Below are 24,454 nucleotides of genomic sequence, written 5' to 3'. Positions count from 1 at the left end.
CTTTTTAACGAACAAATTCCTGAATCCAAATATGAATAAAATAAAAGCGACAAGCCACATCCAAAGATAAACATGGATGGCTTTGGGACCGTAACCATTTGTAGATTTAATTTCTAACGTTCTCCTGAAACCCGAACCATCTCAACCATCATAACTTTACTCCTAGAATCAGTTCCAGAAAAATATATTCTTAAAGCTTGTCTCTTAAAAAAACAGGTTCTTCGCAGTTTTAAACACATGGTTAGTGTTGTGAATTGAAACATTACAAAACAAAAATGCAACAAAACTACTTGGTTATGTTGAGTAAAAACATCATGGCTTGGCTTAAAAAAAGTTTGTTACGTTATTTAAGTTTGAAATACATTGACTTAGTTTAACACGAAAGAAACGTATTAGTGCTATGTCAAAAACAAACGTCATGTGGGAGAAAATACGTCTCCCACCAAGCGTCATACAGTTTCGTTGGATTGCAACGTTATCATTAGGAGACCAGGCTGCCAACAGCTCATAGTGTTCACTTCAGTTTATCCCTATTTAAAGGCTTTTTCAGGTTAATGCAGGGATTTAGGCTGTTGGTGGTTCTGTGTATCCAGGGTGCTATTTAAATGGGGAACCTTTATTTATTTCGGCTTACTGAATACCAATTCTTAACAATGGTCAATTCACAGGTTAATACACTGGATTATACATACAATCCTCTACTCTGCTAGGCTGTCTGGTAAACAAATTGGACGTGCGCTGAATATTAACGATGAACAGCCAAATGAATGCTGTGCTTTAAACTGTGATGATCGGCATTAATGGATTTTATACATGTTAATATATAAACATCAATATATGCCAGTCCAATGTGAGCGGTACATTGACAAACTGTGAGTGTCTTTTAGCCTTGGCCAGCTTTTTTTCCTCCAACACCCCCCCCCCCCTCCCCCCATTTCCTTTCAAACATTCTCACAGTGAAGAAACAGGCAAATATGTTCTGCTTCATCACTTCTCAAAATTGCCACGGCAGCAATCAGGAGAAGCAGACTTGCGTTGGCCAGCACGGGGAAGACGCCCCCGGTGAAGTTGTTTTAGGATTTGCTCCAGCCCTCTAAATCCTTTTCCCTCGAGTCTTTTGGGCTTTTACTAACGCAGTTGGCTCCTAATAATGCATGGCGGTACGGCACAGCACGAGCATTTAGTTTGGAGGTGACTTTGACATAAGAGCTCTGGACTGTATGGCTTCTCTGGAGTATTGACTTCCTTACATGAGCAGAAGTAAGCAGGGGGGGGGGGGGGGGGGGGGGGGGGGGTTGGAGAAGGAGACAGATTGATTAAAACATTGCAAAGTGGGAGAAAGAGGAGAGTTGGAGATGGATACGGACAGACGGTTGAATGAGGATTTATTGAGAGGCAAATGAAAATAATTCTTCAGCTTGAAAGACTTTTTCAAGACAATGAAAACAGTGCAGTGCATTGGACCAGATTTCCCCACTCAGTACATCTTTCATATTTTTGTCATATTTGCATATCATTATGGAATGCAGAACGTATCAAGGAATCCAGCGGGGTAATGGGTACAAAAGGTTCCATCTAATTTTCTTTCTTCTCTTTCCTTAACCCATTCTTTCCCCTTTTGACTCCTGCTTCTCACACGAAATGTGTCACTGCTGCCCAATTCCAGATGAAAACGTGGACCTAAAATGCAAGATTTCTATTTCAAAGACATTCGTTAAATACATTCTCAAAGCTGTTGTTGCTCTTAAAGTTTTCATGACGGGTAAAGTTTTTGCTGGGCTCCCGCAAGTGTGTGGATTCATGAAAATTGATGGATAGAATTTTTTTGATGGCCATTGATGAAAATGTACTTTGATATATTAAAGTTACTTGAGTCACACATTGATATGAAAAAAAATCGCTAATGTCATATCTGTGCAATGCAGTTAGCCTAGCTTAGCACAAAGACGAGTAGCACTTGACTTCCTCTAAACCCACAAGTTCTAATTTTTAAGCTGTCTGTGTGTCGATTAAATAATAAGATATGCGTCAATAGCTTTAGAGGTGTTAAGGTGTTTTTTGTTGTTGTTGTCTTACCTTTGAGTATAAAGCAAGGCCAGCTAGCTAAGCCAGGCTAACCACGTCTTGACTCAACCACGTCATGGCATCTTTAATCATCTCACTCTCTCTAAAAACAGTACCGTATTTTCCGCACTATAAAGCGCACCGGATTATAAGGCGCACCTTCAATGAATGGCCTATTTTAGAACAGTTTTTATATATAGGGCGCATAGAATAGAATAGCGTCGTAAGCGTGTCTCTTGAAAGGTGCCATTTTGGGGTCTTTATACACACACAAGTGGTGTTGGACTAGGAGTAAGCACAGTACCGGTGTTTACCGCGGTGCGGCTTTGTAGTTTACCAGTCGTACTGAAACATTTTGACAGAGCGCCGTGTACAACCAGTATGGATCAACCAATTAACCAATTGATCCATATATAAGGCGCTCCGGATTACAAGGCGCACTGTCGTTTTTTAAGAAAATTAAAGGCTTTTAAGTGCGCCTTATAGTGCGGAAAATACGGTAAACAGAAAATATTCTTTGAGTGCTTGCATATCACAAAACAATTTGAAGTAACAGAAAGAAAATGCACATTTATTCAGTCTTTCAAGTGGTCATTGCTGTGGTGTTTTTTGATCTGCATGTGCTTAATAGAAAATATCTCCCACTTTATACATCTTGTGAACTTTCTGGTTGACCTAAAGGCAAAATAATCTACAATAGGTTGGGGTAATACGATAGAAAACCCAATATATACCTCTCATATACCTGCATGAAGCCTACTTTATAATAACTTTTGTCCATTGAATTTCTGATATTGGAGATGGAGGTCAAAGTGGATCAAAGTGGAACAGAACTCCTCGCTGCAAGTGTAAGGAAATATAACTAAACCACTGCTGACATTTCTGATGAAGTTTCAGTTAAGTAGTTACGCAAGTGTAAAAATATATCTAATGGAACATCCAGTTATTCAGGAGGCAAAGTTAGGTCTGTCTTTGTGTAGTTGATTGTACAACATAAGGAACCAATTTGTAATTTGGGCCTTTGTTACATTTGACATTTACATTAGTCTTATCAGCTGTTACCATTCATTGAAGTTTGGTTTTGAAATAATCCCAACTTTATCTTCCATTTTCCATCTCCTCCCTTTAATCGAGCAAGTTGATGGCTTCGTCCTAAAATACAGTAACCAGCCATTATTCTCCTTTCCTCTCTCTCACACACTTACAGAAATGATCCATATGATCCGTCTCTCATTTACTCCTGCATAATGTCTCCCACCCAGCCTTCCCTCCTTGGTCTCTCTCTGTTGCTGTCTCTCTTTCTTGAAACCAGGCAGTTTAATTAGCAGTTTGTGTCAGTGAACCTCACATTGTGCGGACCCTTCACACACACACACACACACACACATCCCTGTACTTCCATCTTTGTGAGGACTCTCATTGACTTAATTTATTCCCTAGCCAATTACCCTAGCATAAACCATCACAGCTAAATGCCTAACCCCCAAGTCTTAGACTGAATTCTAAACTGAATCATAAAACAAAGTCTTAAACCTCAAACAGGCCTTTCAAGAAGTGAAGACTGGCCAAAATGTCCTCACTTTCCAAGGATGTCCTTACTTTTGTTTTGGTCCTCACTATGTAGCAAGTACAAGAATACAAACACATACACATTCATGTTCCATTCTATGTCAGACAGCATAGAGGAAATAATGCATTATAGTGAATACCGTTACTGGAGAGGAGATGTTTTTGCCTTCAAAAACGTAGTCGATTCCAAGAGAAGGAGGGCCGCTGTTGCTGGAGAAGGATCTGGTTGTTGATGTTTTCCAAAGCTCTTTGATAGTTTGCGTGCTCATTCATTTTTGGGGATGTATTTCAGTATGTACTGTATGTCTACATTACATCCTTGTGTGTGATTGCCTGCACTGCAATCCCTGCCAGATTGTTGGGGGATCATTTCCTAACATGGAATTCCGTTACCAGTTTAAACATTAAGGTCTGGTAACGTGCCCCAGACAATTAGGCGGCAGCGTTTCACCTCTACTACTGAGTCCAGACAATCTAAATTCAAAGACATCAGTTATAGAAAAATATAACCAACTACTAACATCAGAGCAACAATATGGAAAACTTGTACCTTCACTTCTTCCTCCCCGCCACCAGAAGACTAATTTGCGGGGAAGAGGGCGGGCGGCGGCTCCAGGAAACAGACCTTCAATAAGCATTTAGCTGGAGCAACTCCCCCTGGATCTCTGCACCCGGGCTCCGATCCCGCTAGAGTAGCCGACTCTGCTTCTGTTGCAGCCGTTATACAGGTTAGGCCCAGTGCTCCACCAGCCCGCTGTGAGTCCCACTAACCATGAGGTCTGTCACCCGGAGCCACCGCTTCGCCCTCCCCTCCACAGTGGCGGCGAGGAAATTAAAAATAATTGTCGCTCTCTCGTTTATGCCATTCTGGATTTAATTTCAAGGAACAAACTATCAAAACGCAAAAGTAATTGACAAGGCCTCGGGTCAGCTCTACTTCTTCGTCCTCTCATGTTGGACTGAGGACAGAATGGGCAGAGTGGTGCTAGTGTAATACCACTAGCACCACTCTCTGGGTGCTAGTGGTATAACAAGACAAGACAGGCCGGGGCTAGCTGGTTAGCATGCTCATTTCAGTAAATTTCTCTGCAGCACAATACTTAGACGTCTTTGACATAACGTCAATACTCTCACCTCTCTTTACAATGGGTTGATAATGTAATTTTTTAAATGTTTTTAAACAAAAATTCTGGCCAGATCTCACAGATTGCACCTTTAACTTAAAAATCTTGGATACACCCTGGTGAACTCAATTCATTGTTTTCCCCTTTTTCATATTTCTAGCTTGATCAAGCTTACAGAACTTGCGGATTTCCCTCCTTCAATATCTCTATAATTAATAATATTATGTCCAATCCCGAGGACAAAAATACAAAGGAGGAGCAAACAGTCCAGTACAAAGAAAGCAAGGAGTGTCACTGTGCCTAACCAGCACTAGCATGTTCCTGGCATACTAACAGGTTATCCATTAGCTGGCCAGCTACAGTAGTCCTGCTAGCAGTCACTGCACCACCAAGCTGTTTGCACAACCTGTTTCATGAGTATGTGTGAATTAACTTAGGCATGCCATTTTCTGGTGTAACAAGATGCAAACAGGCGTATCTGTAAATAAAGAAAACACACTTACGTTCATGTCCACCTGCTGCACCCACATGGTCATGCGTGTATACGCTCTATTCTATACACTGTCTGAAATTTTGCTGTACATGTCTGTGATGATTTCACACGTACCACTCCCTCACATGCAGACACACAAACACAGATGTGCTGCGATTTCAGTTTGCATGTCCTCGTTTCCCACAGTGCTCGTGGCATCTGTTGCCTGTGTCACTGTTGCACACGCGCACTCTGCAGGTACACAGTACACATTCACATGCTTGCTTTGTTATGAAAGGATAAAGCTGTAGCCGGTAGCAATGATGACATTATCTGAGTCTGAAATCAGAGTGAGTACAGAGATGAAGGAAAAGAAGTAAAAAAAAAAATCTAGTGTTTTTTTTCTATAGAAACGTTTTATGAATATGAATTGTAGGTTTCATTAGCGCGACTGATTGATGTTCATCCCACCGAGGACACAAGCGACGACAGCTTCTGTAGCCCCGTCACACCTTTTATATCCCCCCCCCCGTATCACTCCATCTCCCTTGCCGCTCCATGCTTGCCTCCCCCGCTTAAGTTCAAGTCTTACTTGAGTCAAGGGGGGAAATTCATTTCACAGCGTTTAAACACACTTTGCACTGGAGGGACATTAGCGCCAAGAACAACCCTCCACCACTTCATCTTCAGGGGTTAATTGTCTGACGACGCACCTCCCGTGAATGAGAATTTGCTCTGAATTGGGTCTGCCGGCTTCAATAAACAAAGGTCAATTCAAAGACCGCCACCTTCCACCCTCCACTTTCCAACCCTCCCTTCCCCCCCCCCGACACTTGTTTATACTTCCGCGCCGCTCTTGCTTGTCAAGCAAATTCTCGCTGAGTAACATTTCAAAGAGACATCAGCCTAATTGCTTGCTAATGAGCAGGCAGTTGTGGGCATGTGTGCGCACACGTACACTAACAGACACACACAATGCTGTTTGAGTGGAATGTATTTGCGAGGCCTCCTTTAAAACCTGGCGGGACGCCGAAGCGAGGGGGGAGATGGTGTCATGCGGGAGCGATCTTGGCGCGGCCCTTGATAAGGTGTCTCAACCAGAAATAGACACCCGCAATAGAGATAATTGGCAATCTGACTGGGCCTTTCATGGCTGTTGTGGTGTGTGCGTGCATGAACATACTGTATGGGGATGTGGGTATACGCGTGTGCAACGGATGAGGTCGTATCAAGGACAGAGGGAGGGTTCAAATTCTGCCTTTTTGAAGAACATGAAAGACTCCCTGTACAGGCTGGAGCAATCTGTAATCCACCACTATGAATAGAATTTTTTTTCTTTTCCCTCCGTTCCTCCCCCGATCACGGATTCCCTTTTTTGCCCGTCATGCTGCTGCCCGTACATTGCACTTCAAAGTATTTTCCAGCTGAAACGGCTTCTCTTTGTGCTTTGAAACATTTGAAATAATGAAAAGTTAAAAGGCAGTGCAATATATTCCCCACATTTGTTTTTCCCACGCTTCCCTCAGCTGTTTCTTGTGAAATGAGGTAAAGTCCCATGAGGCGTTTTGGGGAGATGAGAGTGTAAGTTGTTATACTGTAGTCTGCAAGTCTAAACACACACACACACACACACACACACACACACTACATACATAAGGAATGAGTTAATGCTACAAAAGGATACAGTGGTCACCCTCATATTTTATTACCTTTCACTTACTTTCTCCGTCTCTCTCCATTGTTACCATGGCGTTCCCTCAGTCTGCTACTCTGGAACCTCTGGTTTCATTATTTAGAGCACAGGCATAAATTAAACACTTTTCTAGGAGAAACCTCTGTCGCAAATTGCACTTCTTAAAAATAGCAATCCAATATGCATGTTTACATCCTCATCAATGCATATTTTAGGAAAGCACACACGGAGAACGTATTGGCATCCAACCTTTGAATACATCACACGGATCATTTTAGAATGCAACCAATACTGTTGCCTGAAAGGAAAAGTTCAACATCTTTCAGAATACCCTCATTTGCTTTCTATTTTCAGACTGAAATTAGAAATTACGTCCCCATGCACCAAAACTGCATTGTCAATTAGGTTACGGGAAACCATCTTTGATTGTGTTTGTTTCTGACGTAACACACGTGAAGTCTGCATAGTGCCCAAAAAAAGCAGAGTAGAGATGTCGACCTTGTCACGAATGTTATTGAAACAGATCGCACTCAAAATGAATTTGAAAAACTGAACAGCAATGTTTCTTTTTGAGAAATGATTACCCGGTTACTCCAGATAATCTACAGACCTTGTTGTGAGCAGCTTCATGTAGAAACTAGCCATAGTTCATATGATAGTATAGTAGGCCATAATTAAAGAGGAGCATAGGAAGGAACAGGTCTCTTTCCCTCCCCATCAAGCTCCGCTTAGGCAACACAATCAGGGTCAGGAGTGATACGGAGGTCCTTTATGAAGACTAGCAGGGAGACCAGGCGGCAACCTCCGGTTCTGAAGAGTGAAGCCAATGCAGAAGTGTCTTAAAACCTGCATTCTCTCTACTGACCAGCAGTGGGCGACTCCTCTGGCTGCCAAAAGGAATCCGATTGTATAGAAGTCTATGAGAAAATGACTCTACTTCTCTCTTGATTTATTACCTCAATAAACATTGTAAACAGGAGTTTTTGTTTTGTATTTAGAGCAATTTCCTGCATCTGCCTTCTCTTCAATGCAATGGAACTAGATGGCAAAGTTCCAAAAAAGAACATGAAACTGTTCACAACAAGATATGTGGATTATCTTGAATAACCAGGTTAGGATTTCTGGAAAGAAACATAGCGGTTGGGTTTTTCAAATGTATTATTTTTTGCACTTTAATACCACAAGTCTAGTGCCATCTAGTTCCATTATAATGGAGGGAAGGCAGACATCTCTACGGCCGATATCTCCAAAACTAGGCATCTTGCATCAAAACAATCTACATTGATAATTAGCTCTGAAAGGAAAAATTAATTGCAGTGAATTTACGAGTCAACGTTAAGCCAGCCCTTTGGTAAATAAAAATCATATTTCATAGGAAATATATGGATGGGCAGACGCGAGTGTCTGCTTCTGTCTGTGATTCTTTCTCTTTCTCACACAGCGTTAAACATACGACATAAAAAATATGCACAGGTAAGTTATAATTAGTATGTAGATGCAGATAATGCCTGTGGTTTTCAGTGTATGAAAATGTAAATTGCCATAAGCAGACTAAACACTCATACACAAAGTGTTCATAGTGTTTTGAATCCCAATTATTTCAGCACACTTTCCTCCATTTGAATCCTGTTTTTCTCATGTGGTGACTAAAGATCTGTTGAGCTCAAGACTGGCGGGCTTTGATGGTCTGTAGAAGTGCAAAAACTTTTTTTATTGACTTCATAGTTCCCATGGAGCCTTTGCTGTTGACGTTTGCAACGAGCTCATGAGGAGGAAGAGATAAAGTCAAAGTGACTGTCCACGAGCGCAAACAGCGTGACGCTCAGATCAATATATGATTCATAAGCAGCCAGAGTTGTGCGGCGCCTTCTTTTGGAGCCACAGTCAAGTCCGGAATGCGTCTCTATAGGAATCAGTTAATATTTGATGATGGTGTTAAAAGCTCTGGTGAAACGGTGGCTGTTAGAGTCAGCATTGTGGCGACTGCTGATTTAAGCATTTCACAGTTTATTACCCAAGCTGAGAACACTCAAATATTGAAATATGGTCACTTATATAAACACAATGATAACTACTGTGACTGCTCGAGGAGAAAGCTCCCTTAATCTCTCCCCCAAAATTCTAGGAGTGAATTTCTTGCTGACAAACTACAGCACTAATGTGGAGGCTATCCAACAGACTGATGTCTTAAAGTGGTCTCGAGAGGACTTCTCCAAATGTATTTTCATCTCAGACTCTTATGTTCAAAATGAAGTACACAAATGTCTAAAAACCCCTTTCCTCAAACGCTGAATTCCCACCTGAACTTGTCCCCCATCTTTGGTTATCATTAAAACAGACTTGCCGTCGAGTTTTTAAACAATACAGATTATTTCTAACTCATAAACATGGAAACTTAGTTTTTACTCTGGGCCTGAATGTCAGCTGTTATATCTGACCACTGCCCTGTTCCCCTGTCAACCTGTTAACAGATGTGTCCCAGGTCCTAACAACCCCCGCACCATCATACGATTATCCATCATTCACTCTCATTATGTGATTCCACCTGCACTAATATACTCTTAAGACCAGAGGAGCTAAATGTAAATCTCAGACGTTGGCTTAATGACACTACTCACCTTTTTAGACAGTGATGCATGATGGCCGAACAAAAATGTAGAAAGGCATTTAAAGACAATTAACCATTAGATTGCTCCCATAGCACATGTGCCTGCGGTGGGTGAATGTTAGTTAGAGTCCTAAAGGAAAGGTGGCACCGTGCATGGTACCCCCTGCCATCAGTGTACTGTATGAATGGGTGTGCATGATGACATGTAGTGTTAAAGCGCTTTGAGTGGTCGGAAGACTAGAAAAGCTCTATACAGACCATTTACAAGCTTCTGATTCATTACCAGGACGTAGATGAAGGAGCGAGGGTGGAATGCTTCTCCGATTTCACATCAACAACCTTTTTAGCACTATGAATGCCGCCATTAATCCAACTAGCAATACCGTTGCTCACCCGTCCACGGGAACTTCGTGAAAATTGCCTCGACCTCTTTGTCTGACTTGAGTCACGACTTGGACTCCAAACCTCTGACATATCATTGAAATGAGTTCCAAGATGTATTAATGTTTGCTGTTTCTTCTAGAATATATATTTTGGAACAGCTCTACTGTAAATGTATTTCCACCTACTTTCAGCACAAGGACACACTTGTTCTGTTTCTATTCTGTTTCATCTTTCACCAGATGTCGGCGCACACTCTACTGGACTGAGTCATGAATCCTTGCGAGCTATAAACTCACCTTTTCCCTGTTTGTCTCCTCACAGAGGGAGAGACTGCGGAACATCGAGAGGATCTGCAACTTGCTGAGGAAGGTGAGCAGAGAAGGGAACAAATCCCACCTCGTTAGTGGCGTTCAGATGCTGAATATGATGGGTAACTGGTTTATAATTATCAACGCTTCAAGAATGTGTGCTCCAATGAGAAAGTTAATAAGTGGAAAAAAAAACAATCAATTCACAGATGACACCGTGCTTTGACCTGATACACTTCTAAATGCAGCGTTACACAAATTCCTTGTCACTTTGTTAGAAATGCAAGGCCTCTGCTTGACAATTTAGTATTTGATTTTTGAGTTATGTAAGTATTGCGAGCTGCTTATCAGTATTCCACAGGTCTGGTTAGTGCTGTTTTAATGAATTTTTGATTTGTGCAGCGATGCTTCCTTTGTCTTCTTGCCTCGTGTTGCACTGACATCAAAGGGGAGACGGCGATTGAGAGGTTCTGCGCTGTGCTCTGCAGAGCTGTGCTGTCTGTTTCTCTGTGTGCGCGCGCAGACAGTTTGCCTCGAGGAGTCAGTACGAGGATTGGAAGAGGCCTCCCCCCAGCTTCAGTGTGACATCTGTTTCTCCCTCCACCTCTCGGAAACTCACGCTGTGCCTCATGCGTGTGCGAGCGTGTGTTTGAGTCTGTTTCCTGCTGGAGGTTCATCGGTTGAACAGCTGATCTTGGTTATCAGTGTTTTCAACTCCAGCCCTCGGGCCCTACACTTGGCCCCCCGGGGGGGGGGGGAGGACGTTCTCCCCGCAGTGCTTGTGAGGAAAACAAACACACACATGCATTGGGACATAAACGCGGGACAGTACATGCACACATCCAGATGTACTGTCCTTGCCGTGACCTACATGTGCACTGATCCCTGGGGGGCTAGCTGCAGATGTGCGACAAAGCAGAATACCACCCAGTTTATGTTTAGTATATGTTCCAATCAATAAGTGTTTCATGAATGACTTTCCAAAGCAGAGATCAGGGACTTACTAAACCTGTGATTTCAATCATTCATCGGACTGACTCATTTTAGAGCCGGAGCAGTTACCATCTTGATGTTCAGTTTGGTGTGGGGGGTGGGGGGTCACAACGGTGGGTTAATTGCCTGAGTGATCAAATGGATTTCTGGCAGGTCATAAAGTTTGGGTTTTGCAGTTTTAGCAGTTCCACACTCTGATTTATTTCGTGGTTGCTGTCAATGAATCCTCTAGGGAACTTCTAATAGTTCAGTCGTATTTTACCGGTTGGTAGCATACAGTTCTTTCACAGCCTAACTCTTTTGGTTCGGTTAACAACAAACTCAGGTCCGTTTGCCCGGTTAGTTCTGTTTTTTTGGGCTGGTGTGAAAGCTATCAATCAAGCTATCAATAATGAACGCTTGAAAAGACGGGTCTCTGTCCACTTCGAAGCACATTCTGGTGCGGTTTGTTTGTGGTGTGAGATCAAACGAACATACCGTAGGATTTTCGGTTAGCAGATATGTGATTTTTGCAGGATTTCAAAAGCTAAACTACGAATGAATCCATCTGCTGATTGTGAAATCCATCCAGGAAGGCATTTATCCATCTTTATTTCAGGCAGATAATAAACAATCGAAGATCAGAATCCTGACACGTTGATTCACTTCACCCTGAATGAATTGAATTTAAAGCTGCAGGACAATTCAGGGAATTTCTTTGATTTTTTATTAAATACTTTATTTTAAGATGCACATTTTTCAAAAGCTTTGTTGTGTTCTTTAACCCAGCCCTTATTTTACTTGAAGCAAGAACAACATTTATTTATTATTAGATTATGTATTTATTGTAATTTATCCAGTTCACTTTGAAAGCTGACAATAAATATTGTTGAGATATTATTCAATTCAACTTTCTAAATTTGATTTGACAGTCAGTTGTTGGCTACATACAGACGTTATTACAACTGTTGGCTACTTCAATATATATGGGACTAAATTATAAGGCCGGTTCGACATTATTGTGATGTTCAGGACCTTTGCATGAGGACATTCTCTCTGACTGGACCTTGTTGAATTTGAATTGAATACCCTTGTTTTAGGCCATTTATATGAGCACGTAATACTTAATAATAATAATTACCAGATTAACAGGTCAAAAGCTGTTAAAACTGCTGTGCTTGTATCAGATTCCGTATTCTTCGTCAGTTCATTAAGTCCATTAAAAGCGAACTCAGTAATAAACCCGGGATTATTACTGTACAGACTTTTTGTCCTGTCTTGGCAGTCTAATGATGCAAATAATGCTTCAAATCAGTTATTTCTTCGTGAACTCTTTGTGACACCAAATAACATAAATATATAGATCAGAAGCATTGAAGTGCTGCATAAGCTTCTGGAATTTCCCCAGCATCACCAAAGCTTTCCAACAACTTACTGTTTAACTTCATGTTCTGTCCTCCTGGCTCATTTCTAAAAAGTCAGTGTGAACAGGAACCAGAACTAAAATGCAACAATGTATTTTTCTTCCTGATGTGAACCAAATTAACCCAATTTACAGGTGTGTACGCACCCTAAAACTGTAGTTTTGGTTGGATATACAACTTAACTGCTGCATTCCTAGTACTGGACATTGGTCGACACAAACATATTGAAAATATTCAGCACATTTTTATTGCAAGGCAAGAACTCTAATCCAGTAGATTGAATAACTGACAAATCAAGGCACTTCATCAAATTGATGCAAAAAATCTTCTGAACCCTGCTGATTGATTTGCAGCACTGCTAAACGGGCTAAAAAAGAAAAGTGTATATATACTGTATATATATATATAATGTATGAGGTGATTGACGAACAGCTTTATCTCGTGACTCAACGAAAGGAGAGAGAAGTGGAAAGGGAAGACATCCCCGCCAAGTGCCTCGAGTGACAATTCCCCTTTTCCATACATCCAGTCAAATTCATACATCCCCTCGCAGTTTACGAACTGCGCAAACACAATTCACGGGCTATATTTCGACTCTGTTGCACACTGTGCCTGTCAGTGTAAATGCCCGAGGTCCCGATGCAAGAGGATCTGCTGAATTGTGAAGTTTTTTTTCTCCTCTTTTCTCCAGAGCCCTTCTTCCCTCTGCTAAAACTATTCAGCCCAATCCAACTGGCACAGTCACCACACGGTGGTCCTGATTGATTTGGTTAAAAGCTTTCTTTCTTCACGTTGGCACACCTACTTCATAGTTTTCACCGCAGACACACATGCAGGCGTCTGGACACGAGCCATTTTTTTGTTCTCAACTGCGTTCTGGTTTTTGACGCCTGAAAAACCCATGCAGATGAAAATAGCTCGAGGGGAAATACTGTCTTCTTTACTCTCAACTGCGCGTGTGTGTGTGTGTTTGTGAGAGAGTGTGTTATTCATTAGATATGCAGTCGGCTTGAAGCAATGAGGCGGCGCGTTGTCACAGCAACTAAGCAAATCTGAGTGTACTCATTAACGCTCTTCTTGCCTTTATTTTTGGACCTGTCTTGCCCCTTTTCCTCCCTCTCCTCCTCAATTTCAGCATCTCCCTCCCTCCCTCTCTCTCTTTCTCTCTATCCATCCCTCTCTATACACCTTCCTTAGTGTAATTCTTGAGGTGCCAAGGGTATTTTTATGCCTTGACGGCCAGCAACATTATGTTTTTGGGTTGTCCATCGGTAAGTACGTACGTCCGTACAATTTTCGTGAACGCGATATCTCAGGAACACCTGGAGGGAATTTCTTCAAATTTGGCACAAACGTCCACTTGGACTCAAGGATGAACTGATTCGATTTTGGTGGTCCAAGATGACTGTGACCTCATACAATAATTTGAGAATTGATATGACAATTTCACACAAATGTCCAAAAGGATAAATGTTGACATGATGACATTTTGGACAGATGTAAACTGCAACTTGACTTGGTTAGTAGAGGCTTAAAACCACGAGGGGGTAATTCATCGGTAGATTATCAGTGACTTTTAACATCACAGAGAGGAGGAATTTCGGGCCACCAAAGCAGTGAGAATAAAAACGTTCAGCTTGAGATGGTTTTCTGCTTGACAACACATTTTTACTCCCAATATCGTCAATACCGACGCTTGATCAGTGGCCCGGCACTTCGAACTATGTTGCTAGCATCCGTTTTGGACGTGTAGGCGACGACGTGACGCTCGTTGCATGCATAGCGTCTTTTTAAATAAACGTCCACGTTCACAGGAAACTAACAGTTTCTGCTTGTTATATGCATACAGTAAAAGTACTTGTTTTGGTTCAGGAAAAGATTGTAGTTTGAGTTAAAATAAGTACTCTTGTCATGTCAGTTGAGTGTGTAATTTACGTAACATAAGTAAGTTCAAATAAGTCAACGCTGACTCTCCAATGCAATCCAATACAACAGTAAAAAATAAAGTGAGTGGGGTGGAATTCATCATAGACGAGAAGAATTAATCATCTCATGACATGCATCATAGATGTCACATAATGTTCCATTCACTTTGAAAATTTGAAAGTATCTATCTGATGTATCCGATGGTATACGACTTTTGTGGTTGTTGTGTTAGACAAGATAGAACTGCTTCCGTCCCTCGTGAGTAAGACCTCCTGTCAAATTGGTCTCCCTCCCACCTCCCCTCTTTGCACCCTGCTCTCTCCACTTCTGAGGCTCTTCTGACTGCCCACCCCTCTTGCGCCCTCATTACTCTCACTGAGCTTTGTATTTTCCCTGCTCTTTCTCTCTCTCTCTGCCACCCCCCAGCTTTGTGTGTGTGCCTCCTCGCATTGGAAAGAGATGAGAGAGCAGTCAGAAATTAAGTGGTGCTGTGCTGAGCTGTGATCTCTGCGTCTGTTCGGCACAGTGTGTTGGTGGAAGTGCACGTGTTTGTGCCCATTGTTGTGACGCAGTTTTCTCATTGCGATTGAGTTGTGTTTGTGTCGTGTGTGTGTGTGCGTGTGTGTGCTTTGTATGCACACTGGTGAGTGTGTCCAAGTGTGTAAACAACAAACAGAACTTTCATTTTTTTTGGAGATTTTGCAAATGTTGACATTTGGTCAGTGGTCCTATCTTTCAAACTATGGAGCTCTAAGTACCCCTTTAGTGTCAATCTTTGACGTGGCAGGGACAGAGTGTCAGTTTCTGCTTGTTACACGCTTAGTGTCTTTTCAAAATGAACATCCAATCTAGGGTTATTCACGCAACAAAAGTACTTGGTTAGGTGTTAAGTATGTAAGTTACATAACAAAAGTATGGTTAAATAAAGCAACATTAACTTGGTTTTACACAGGACATGAACAGCGGTCTCCTTGGTTTAAGTCCTGTGTTTGTTTGAACCATCTGTACTCCTCTGCTGCCCAGCTTTTCTCGCTCTTGATTCTACATCAGTTGCTGTGACCACCGAAGGACGTGAATGGGTTTACTTAGTTAGTTGAAAGCCCGGTTTGTCTCATAGGCCATGGTTACACCTGCCTTTATCAATACGACTTTGTCATCCGATCACGCCAGGACACATTAAGCGTCAAGTCTGTGCGTTTTCCACAGAAGTGTACCGGAAGGCTCAAGTTAAACCCTGTGGGACTCTGTCCGTCAGAGCACAGCTCCTCAGGCGGCTGCACACAGAAGGGACTGAACTCATTAAGTAAACTAATTAAGAAAACTGTGCTGAAGAAAGTATGATCGAAATTGGCTGCACTCAAATGCGACCTCGTTTTGACAAACGACACAAATGCTTTGATTAAAAAGCGCTTGATTTGATTAAGCAGAAGCACAGTGTGATAAAAAGTGGGTTTTATTTGATAAACATTCATAATGCCCGTTTGACTCAGACTGCTTTTTAATCACTCAGAGGCACTGCCATGAAAAATGGGGGTTTTGAACATCCAAGAGAACAGTACTAAGTCTTTGTAACTAAAATGTACAACCAACAAAACCATCTCACATTTTTAACAATCCTGCCCTGTCCCATTTGACTGACTTCTTCTCTCGTCAGTGATAACCCACTGAGCGTGGCCAGGCTGAAAGCACTGAGCTAGGTAACTAAATCAACAAGCCACTCGTGAAGAGCACAACACAGGTCAAATCTGTGACACCTGGCAGCTGTGCATTTATTGTATGTAAATTGACAAAAATAAAAGTTGGCTCAGATGTCAATTATTTGTGAACGCTAAGTTGCAACAACAGTGGAACCGAGCAGTAAACTGCATTTGAGCGGACAGCATAATTTAAAAGCAGATTGGTGTTGGTCACCTTCAGTCTGTCTGTATCCTCGCTGACTTCTAGTAACACGATGGAGTAATGTTTTTGTATCATGTGCACATTTTTTTAATCACAGAGGTAACAGACTCGCGTTACTCGTGTCGTTGTCAGGCGGATGCATGAGCGTCACTTGAGTGTAATAGAGTGCTGCACGGAAGATGTTTTCTTTTTATATGCCAACCCATAAAGCCAAGAGGATATTTATTTCTAGATTATTGCAGAAAATAAGCTCTATGGCAAACAAACGTTGATGGTACTTACACGCAAGGTAATCTTCACAAATGAACACCACTTTTTTATTTTGAAGCGTGAAAGTAATCGACAGAAGTAAAAGCCGAATGTTACGCTACAAACAAACTACCCCTTGGACTTCACGTCACCACAACTAAGCTAAAGGCGGGATGACGTTTACAAGTCTCATTTTTAGCAACCACCTTTTTTTAAGAGACGTTAAAGTCACGAAAACATCACGAGTGGGATATTTATATCGTAGAACAAAAAGTTAAAATCTCTTAATCTTGTGTTAACCACAGACCTTATTTGAGGCATCAAACCAAAAACCTGTTCCAAAATCCCGTCGACTTCGAGACAAGGGAACTGGAGGTGCAAAAAAAATGATGATTAATGTCTTGGTTTTAGGACTCACTAGTGCAGTCCCCTTTGAAAACATGCCTGTTCAGAACATTGTTGCTGCTTTACACGCAACGCTGTGCTTTCTTGCGTCCTCAGCAATACACCTCTAATGACATAATTGCATCACACTCCCGGTCCGAAACACCAGGGAAATAGGCAGGTTCATAGGCAAAATACGTACTGTGCCCAACTTTCAAACAATCAAAACATATTGAATTGATATGCAGATGATCTGGTTTGAAATGACACCACACGTTTTTATCAAGCCACAACGACAGGCTGGTCTCGTCCAGCATTAGTCGGCAAAAGCTATGAAAAATAATGCGCATTAATTCGTAGATATCACACAAAATGATTTACACACATAGCCATAGCTAGTGAAGCTTAGCATTAAATGGACCAAATGCACAAACACATACAGCATACAAAACACAGAGAAACATGTGTCCAAGTGCCTCAGATTATAAAAGGAAAATGATGCAACTGCCAGACAGTGAGCGAAACAAAAACAACAATGCCACCCTCCCTGCTGCGAAGAAAAGAAAGAAAAGACTGCATGTATGCGATTACTTCTCTGCGATCCCTCACGCAGGAACAGTGTAAATTCTCTGTCAGTCAGAATAATGAGCTGATATGCAAAACCGCGGCGCTTCCTTGATCCCACACGCTGTTACCAGGAGAGAGAAGACCCGAGAGGTGGAGACAGGGATGGGGAGGACGTGAGAGAGATAATAGGGAGAGAGAGAAGGGGGGGGGGGGGGGGGGGTGAAGGAGAGAGAAATTAAGAGGGAGAATCGGGAGAGGAAGAAGAGAGCGAGAGGGGGGGGAACTCCTCTTTGACAAGAAAATAACAACCGCTGCTAGGCTCAGCAGGAAATGAATATTAATAGTGCTGCATGACTTACACTGGAAACAACCTAGATTTCCATGGTTGTAGTCATCAAGTACATACTGTACTGTCTCTGAGATTTTGTTCCATTCCGCACGGGGAATTGTTCAAAAGGTGAAGCCCTGGCGGAAGCTGGTTTGGGTTAAAGGGACTTGTTTTGGTGAAAACTATATCAAACTAAACCCAAACTTAACAAAGGTTTATCTGCTCTAGAAACCCCTTTTTTAACACTGTCATAGTTAGTGATGGTGCTGCACATTCAGAAGTGTTTCAAATATTCTACCCCCTCGTTTATGTTAATAGGGAATAAAATATGAAATAGCGTAGTCCAGCGCAACACCACCTTAAACTATGACCTCAAGAGAAACATTTAATTGAATTAACACATTTCAGATAATGTCACTAAAATCACAAACTTTGAAAAGGCAGATGATATGGTAAGGCTGTTGTATTCAATCACAACAGCCTGTACAGGTGTACCTAACAAAGTGGCCACTGACTGAGCTACAAAGTAAGATATTAACGGTTGTAATCTTCTCAGAACATGCTATTAATTAATTGCAAAACAAACATGCCGTTAAACTTTTTTTTGAGGATTTATTTTTTCACATTGCCCAATTTGAACCGATTAATCAACCAGGCCGATACGAGCTCATTGTGGACGTATCTGTGCATATGTCAGCAAGAAACTGAAGTACAGATATAATGAACTAGGTTGGAGGTGATTTAGAAACACGATCTCCATTTCAGAGTCTGTCCACCAGACGGCAAACTGTTTGTCTTATGTTGTTCACTTCTCAGAGAATAAAAACCCCATACATCTTTTTTTTAAGGAAAACATAAAATGTTTTCACATTTTGACACCAGAAAATTGTGATAATTTGTAGCTCTGACACATCACAGGAAAGGTAGTACACAGCATCCGCTCAATCTGCCGACGCCTCACTGATTTTATAAGAGTGTGTTCAGCAACACAAGAGGGATAAAAAAAATACTAATATATGCACAGCAGTGGTTTGCCGTTGGTTTTAGCAGCAGTTTGCATTGAAATATGTCACGTAGCAAAAAGCTGTACAAACACTTCGTAAGGTGCTACCTCCATCCAACCATCTGTTCATCCAAATGCCGCTTTTAGCATTTTAATATCCATCTCTATATATTCAAATGAATGGGGCATTTCTCTTACCATACAACCTTTCAGAAAACTAGATTCCCACTAGTGGTACAGAATACAGTTTTTCCAACCTGGAGCACTGCAGTATGATGGTGTCAACTCTGAATACAGAATCAGCCGGTCAGCCTGTCTGCTGGAAGTTAACTCACTGTAGATTCAAGCCCGGGGGCAAAACAGCACCTGAGGCATTGTGAACGCTTCATAAATAATAATGAGGTTTGCTCGGTTAACCGCTTGGTTGACGTGCGGTGGGACAACTTTGAGAGTTCACATCCACCACATGTCATGAAAAGTTACCTCAGGAACTTGAATGTCAGAAATGAGGATGGATCTGATCGTAACTGGGTCAACAGGCCATCTTTTTACATGTTATCACTTCTGCCAATTCACAGAAACGTGTGGTTCTCAGTGGTGCCATCGATTCTCAATGGCAGGTGGCTGAAGCCTGCTTGAAAAGAGTTAATATGTTGCTAGACAACGCACAGCTGTAAAATCATCGTTTTGCATGCATCTAAATCCAGACCCTTAAATATACTCGCTCTTGTAAAAGGCTCGTAAATTGTGTCTTTTGAGAATAAATAAAATTCAAATGGTAGAGTTAACTAATTTCATTGGCGACTCTCTTCAAGGGAGAGAAGTTAAGGTCTGTCCAAATAGTCGTTAGGCTTTTTATTGCAAAAAAGTAGCAGTAGGGGTCTTAAAAGTGGCCAGAAACTTAAGAGAAACGTGACAAAGTCGCTAAGTAGCCAACGCTGGTGGTTATAGACAACCCATTGTGCTGAAAACGATGTTCCCATACAACGTTGGGATTTGAAACAAAACCAAAATGCAACAAAACTACTTGGTTGGTTCAGTAAAACATCATGGTTTTGGAACTAAGTTTGGAGTAATTAGAAATAGGATTGTTTGAATCTGAATTCAAATTACACAAACACTGTTGTTATGTGACGTATGTCTGCAAGTAAATTTGTCGTATTCACCCCGCCCCCACTCTGAGCGCTCTTTCACTGTTGATCACTTTCTTTTCCGACTTTAATCCTTCCTCCGAACGCCGAGTTCCTTTTTTTATCCAGAGGATTCACTCCAGACCCTTTTCTTGGACGCTATAGCTTCTGCCATTCTCCTAGCTGGTGTCTCTGCCCCCCTTCCTGCAGTAAAGGTGTTGGCTAACACAGGTGGACTGACACACTATGTAACAAGTTAGAGCTAGAATTAGCAGCTATGCTGTGTAGAGCTGTGAGCAACGTTGGTTGACGGCACTTTGTGTATTACTCATGGAATGATGTTGTGGAGTTATTAACTACTAGTTCTGAAAACAACCAGCCTTTTTCTGGTGTTCTTAGCGTGGGATTTTTGCCATAGACATCTGACATTACAACTCTAGTATACTGAGGAAAACAGAGGGCTATACCTGGCCGTAGGCGGTAGGCTTATTCCGCATTGTGTGAACTCTTTTGGCAAGAGCTTGAACGTAACAAACGTTCAATTATATGAATATATAATCCCGCCACTCTAATCTTTAAATAAGTATAGTATAAGTAAGTAAGTTTAATGTGATAAATAAATGTCCACCAAGTAAAAGTCCTGTGTCTGCTTCAGCCATCCATCCTTGACCAACATCGAGGACTTCGGCGGACTATGATTAGAAAGGTTTTTGTGAAAAACCAAACGTATTCTGGGAGGAAATATGTTCCCCTCGAAACATAATCGACAATGCACTTTGGTTGTCTGGGAAGGTCATTCTTAGGGGACCAGGTTGTCGGGTGATGCAGCGACTATTCGAATGAAGTTCAAAGCTCATTAGAGTTGAACATTACACAGAAGGTTTTGGGGTATATACTTACCCCAAGAGCGAATCAGATCTTTTGCTGCAAAAATATCACTGTTTTTAAAACGCTGTTATCACCGAGCCTTAATACCGATATATTAAACACAACTCAAATATTTCCAACCCGTTAAAATATGGCCAGGGAACTGTGAACCTGAAATATATTTGAGGAGTTCCGTTGGACACTCACTCTGACCTGCTTCTCAGACTCAGCTCCTGTCTCTTTCCCACTCATCACTCTTACCTTCCCCAGAGTCGCCGGAGGTCAGTTGTCTCTGCTGCTGTCATTGTAGTAACTTTAGCTTGTCTAAAAAGTCCCTGTCAGTGAAGTTGCTATAAGGAACTTTCCCCCCCACACCTTGAAGACTGAAAATAACCTGAAATCGCATCAATTATCAATCAAGCTGATTTGTTTGGCATAGCTTCTCCGCATTTTGAAATGAATTTGTCGCAGGCTCCTGGTTGCTTCCCACCTCCCTTCCCTCCTACACGTTGCTGAAGCCAAGGTGAAGCTTGCTCTATATTCCAGTCACTGCCAATCAGATGTGAGGATGCAGAGGAGTTGGGGCGAGGAGAGATGGGAGACGAGGGTGGGTTCCCCTGTGGCTCCCATGTAGCTTTTGAAGTTTCAGTACAAAAGGTTGTATTCGCCCCCCCCTCTTCACTCTCCCACTCGTTACCATTTGCCATGTCCGTCACGTGGGTCACATCCATCTCTCCCTGCTCTTTGTCTTTTATCTTCCCTCTTGTGCGCAGACACGCACAAGCGCGCACACACATGCTTTTTATATACACAATGCATATAAGCCAGCAGCTGGGCATGCAGGCAGGTGATGCAGTCTGTGTGAAGTGTATTGTCTGATGTGGGGCCACTGAGGGCCTGTCCTGCATACTTTGATGAAACTCTGTGAAGTTTGCCAAGACACAGGACGCAAAGGGAAGCTGGCTGCACCGGCCCTGTTTGTGTGAGTGTAGCCCTGAGTGAGAGTGCGTGACGGACAGACACGAGAAGCGCCTGTGTTGGTGGATACGTTTTTTTTCTTTTTTTGCGAAAGGTGGATGCTCCTTCTATTCAGTGTACGGTGAATACAAATACAAATGCAACACTTTTGTTTTTGCTCCCATTTTTTACGAGTTGAAATAAAAGATCTCAGACTTTTTCTGTGCACATAAAGAGGCTTATTTATGTGAAATTGAGTTCACAAATTTGTTAAAATCCATATTAGTGAGCACTTTGCCAAGATATTCCAGCCACCTGACAGGTGTGGCATACCAAGATGCAGGTGTGCTTTGGACTGGTCACAATGACAAGCCTGATTTCAGAGAAATATACGTGAAATGACCGTTACCTCTTAACAGAACATTGCGCGTTGGTGGCACTAAATTTGTTAAAATGACGTGTCGGCACCACGAACACAATGCCAATGGAAAGTCAATCAGGATCCTTTTGTGGTGGTGGATACACAAATTGCACGCATCCATGTGAATATGAAACGCTGAACCTGAACCTAACATTAAATTGTTTATGTGGTGGCACGTCATTTTACACATTTACTTACCATCCCCATGTATATACTTTTAAGAAGATTAAGATTAGCACATTTGTGACCAAAATTTGAGGTAGCTAAGCCTTTTTATATTCATATAAAAAGTATTTTATTCCATGAAAAAAGGGGTGCAAAAACAAAAGTGTTGCTAAATGTTTTTTGTCCAGTGGCAGATTGGAGAGAATGAGAGAGACCTCTTTCCTTTTGTTCAGCCACAACATCAGCAGATACTACGCATGTGAAATATAAATGTTCATCTCAGTAGTAGCGTTGTTTAGTTCAGTGAGTCTCTAAGTGGTTTCCGGGGCCCTCTTGGGGCCCTGGAGGGGGTTTTTAGGGATCCCCTCGATGAGGGATTTGATTTCACAGTAACTGAACACTCTAGAAATGATCCCAGTTGTTGCCAAAATCATAAAGAAGGACTGTTTCAATTATAGGTTTTCGTATTACTGGTACCAATACAATCAATTGGATACTGAAATACAGTATTAATCACTGGAGCAACTGCTGAAATCCTCCTGGAATATCTGGGGTCATGAAAACATTTGATGTAACTGATGTTGACGAGGTGACAATGCATATGGTGGAGAGTCAACGCGCTCTGCTTTTGGTTGCTAACTCATCGGTTATGTTTGCATGGTGAAACAGAATGATTATTGTTGGAACATTTAGATAACCTAATCTGATTCAGGGACTATTCTTCTTAGCCAGCCTGCCTAGCTGGGAATAGATTATTTGATGCCAAAAAACGTTAGGGAAAAGACGGTGTTCATAAGGGAAATATGTCTTCCCCCCCACACATCAAATGACTACATTCTGTCCTTTCTCTCTGTCCAGGGTTGAGCCAGAAGTGGTATATAAAGCCACTGTAGGGGAGTTGTTTTTGGTTGCAGCTTGCTCACTGCCATACTAATATTCCTCATTTATATAGAGTTACTACCAGTAATGCTACACCCTCAAGTGGCAAATAATCGTGCACAGGAATGGCACCTACCCCTTTGCCACTGTTGACCTTAGGGGCAAAGCTGCCATCACGTTTACTTCGGAAACCCTGAAGGTGGCTCGCTCTCTGAAAGCATATCTAGCCAGAAGCTGTCCTGTGCATTATACGGTAGTAGTGTCATAGCCAGAGTTATTCATATTCTCAGGGAATGTGTGTGTTTGTCTGTATGTCAGAGCTGACGCCTGGTATTTGCGAATGCGTGTGTATGGAAAGAGTAAGACATTTCTGTTTTGTTTTATTTATATATATATATATATATATTATATATATATATCTTGTATTTGCAAATGTTGGCTTGCTGAAGTTTGCTTGAGACCTCGGATTCTTTCCAGCTTCATCTTTGTAGCGGGGGTTCCGAGAGTGTCACATGATAACCTGGTTGTGGTGTGATGTATATATAATGTTTTTTGTATTATGAAAGAAGAAGATGAACACAAGTAAAATCTGAAAAGTGCAGAGCTCTGCCAAGTGTGTCTGCAATGACCACTGCTGTCATGTCAAACCACAATTGTCTAGACCGGAAGTGCATCAGACCTTTTTTATTCGCATATCTCACGGAACAGAAAAGCTCTCGTTGTTGCCGCATCCTGAAGCATGTCACGCGCTAAAATATGCGCTAAAACGCGTCGATGCCCAATAAAAGGACGCTGAATTAATACATTTATCTACATTTTGCAACCCGGAGACCACTTTGTAATCCCACAGATTATCCCGTCGCTTTACCTTGGTTTGTAAATCAAGAATGGAACAATTCATAATCCGTAACGGAAACGAGAGTCCAGACTGAAGCAGTTGTTGATCACTCTACTGGCCGGTTAAGAGGAGTGAGTAGTCAGCAGTCAGTGACCCTTTAAAGATAACTATTACTAGATACTAGATAACTATTAGAGACCTATTGGTAATGGTTGTGACAAAC

General features: G+C 41.8%; 1 protein-coding gene across 2 annotated transcripts in view; it reads left to right on the top strand.

Moving 5' to 3' along the window:
* The window catches only part of cnih3 (cornichon family AMPA receptor auxiliary protein 3), a 73,587-nt gene that overhangs the window by 19,785 nt on the left and 29,348 nt on the right, over window positions 1–24,454 (top strand). Inside the window, exon 3 of one of the 2 annotated variants that reach the window (XM_076084389.1) lies at window positions 10,236–10,283. The exons of the other annotated variant lie outside the window; for it this stretch is intronic. Within the exon in view, the coding sequence (XP_075940504.1) occupies window positions 10,236–10,283 (48 nt within the window). The remainder of the gene's footprint in view (window positions 1–10,235; window positions 10,284–24,454) is intronic. 2 annotated transcript variants of the gene reach the window in all.

The sequence above is a fragment of the Anarhichas minor genome, unplaced genomic scaffold, assembly GCF_050575085.1.
Source record: "Anarhichas minor isolate MPS153535 unplaced genomic scaffold, ASM5057508v1 ptg000136l, whole genome shotgun sequence".
NCBI lineage: Eukaryota > Metazoa > Chordata > Actinopteri > Perciformes > Anarhichadidae > Anarhichas > Anarhichas minor.
The sequence above is the reverse complement of the archived record's forward strand: the minus strand, read 5'-3'. Positions and strand labels throughout refer to the sequence as shown.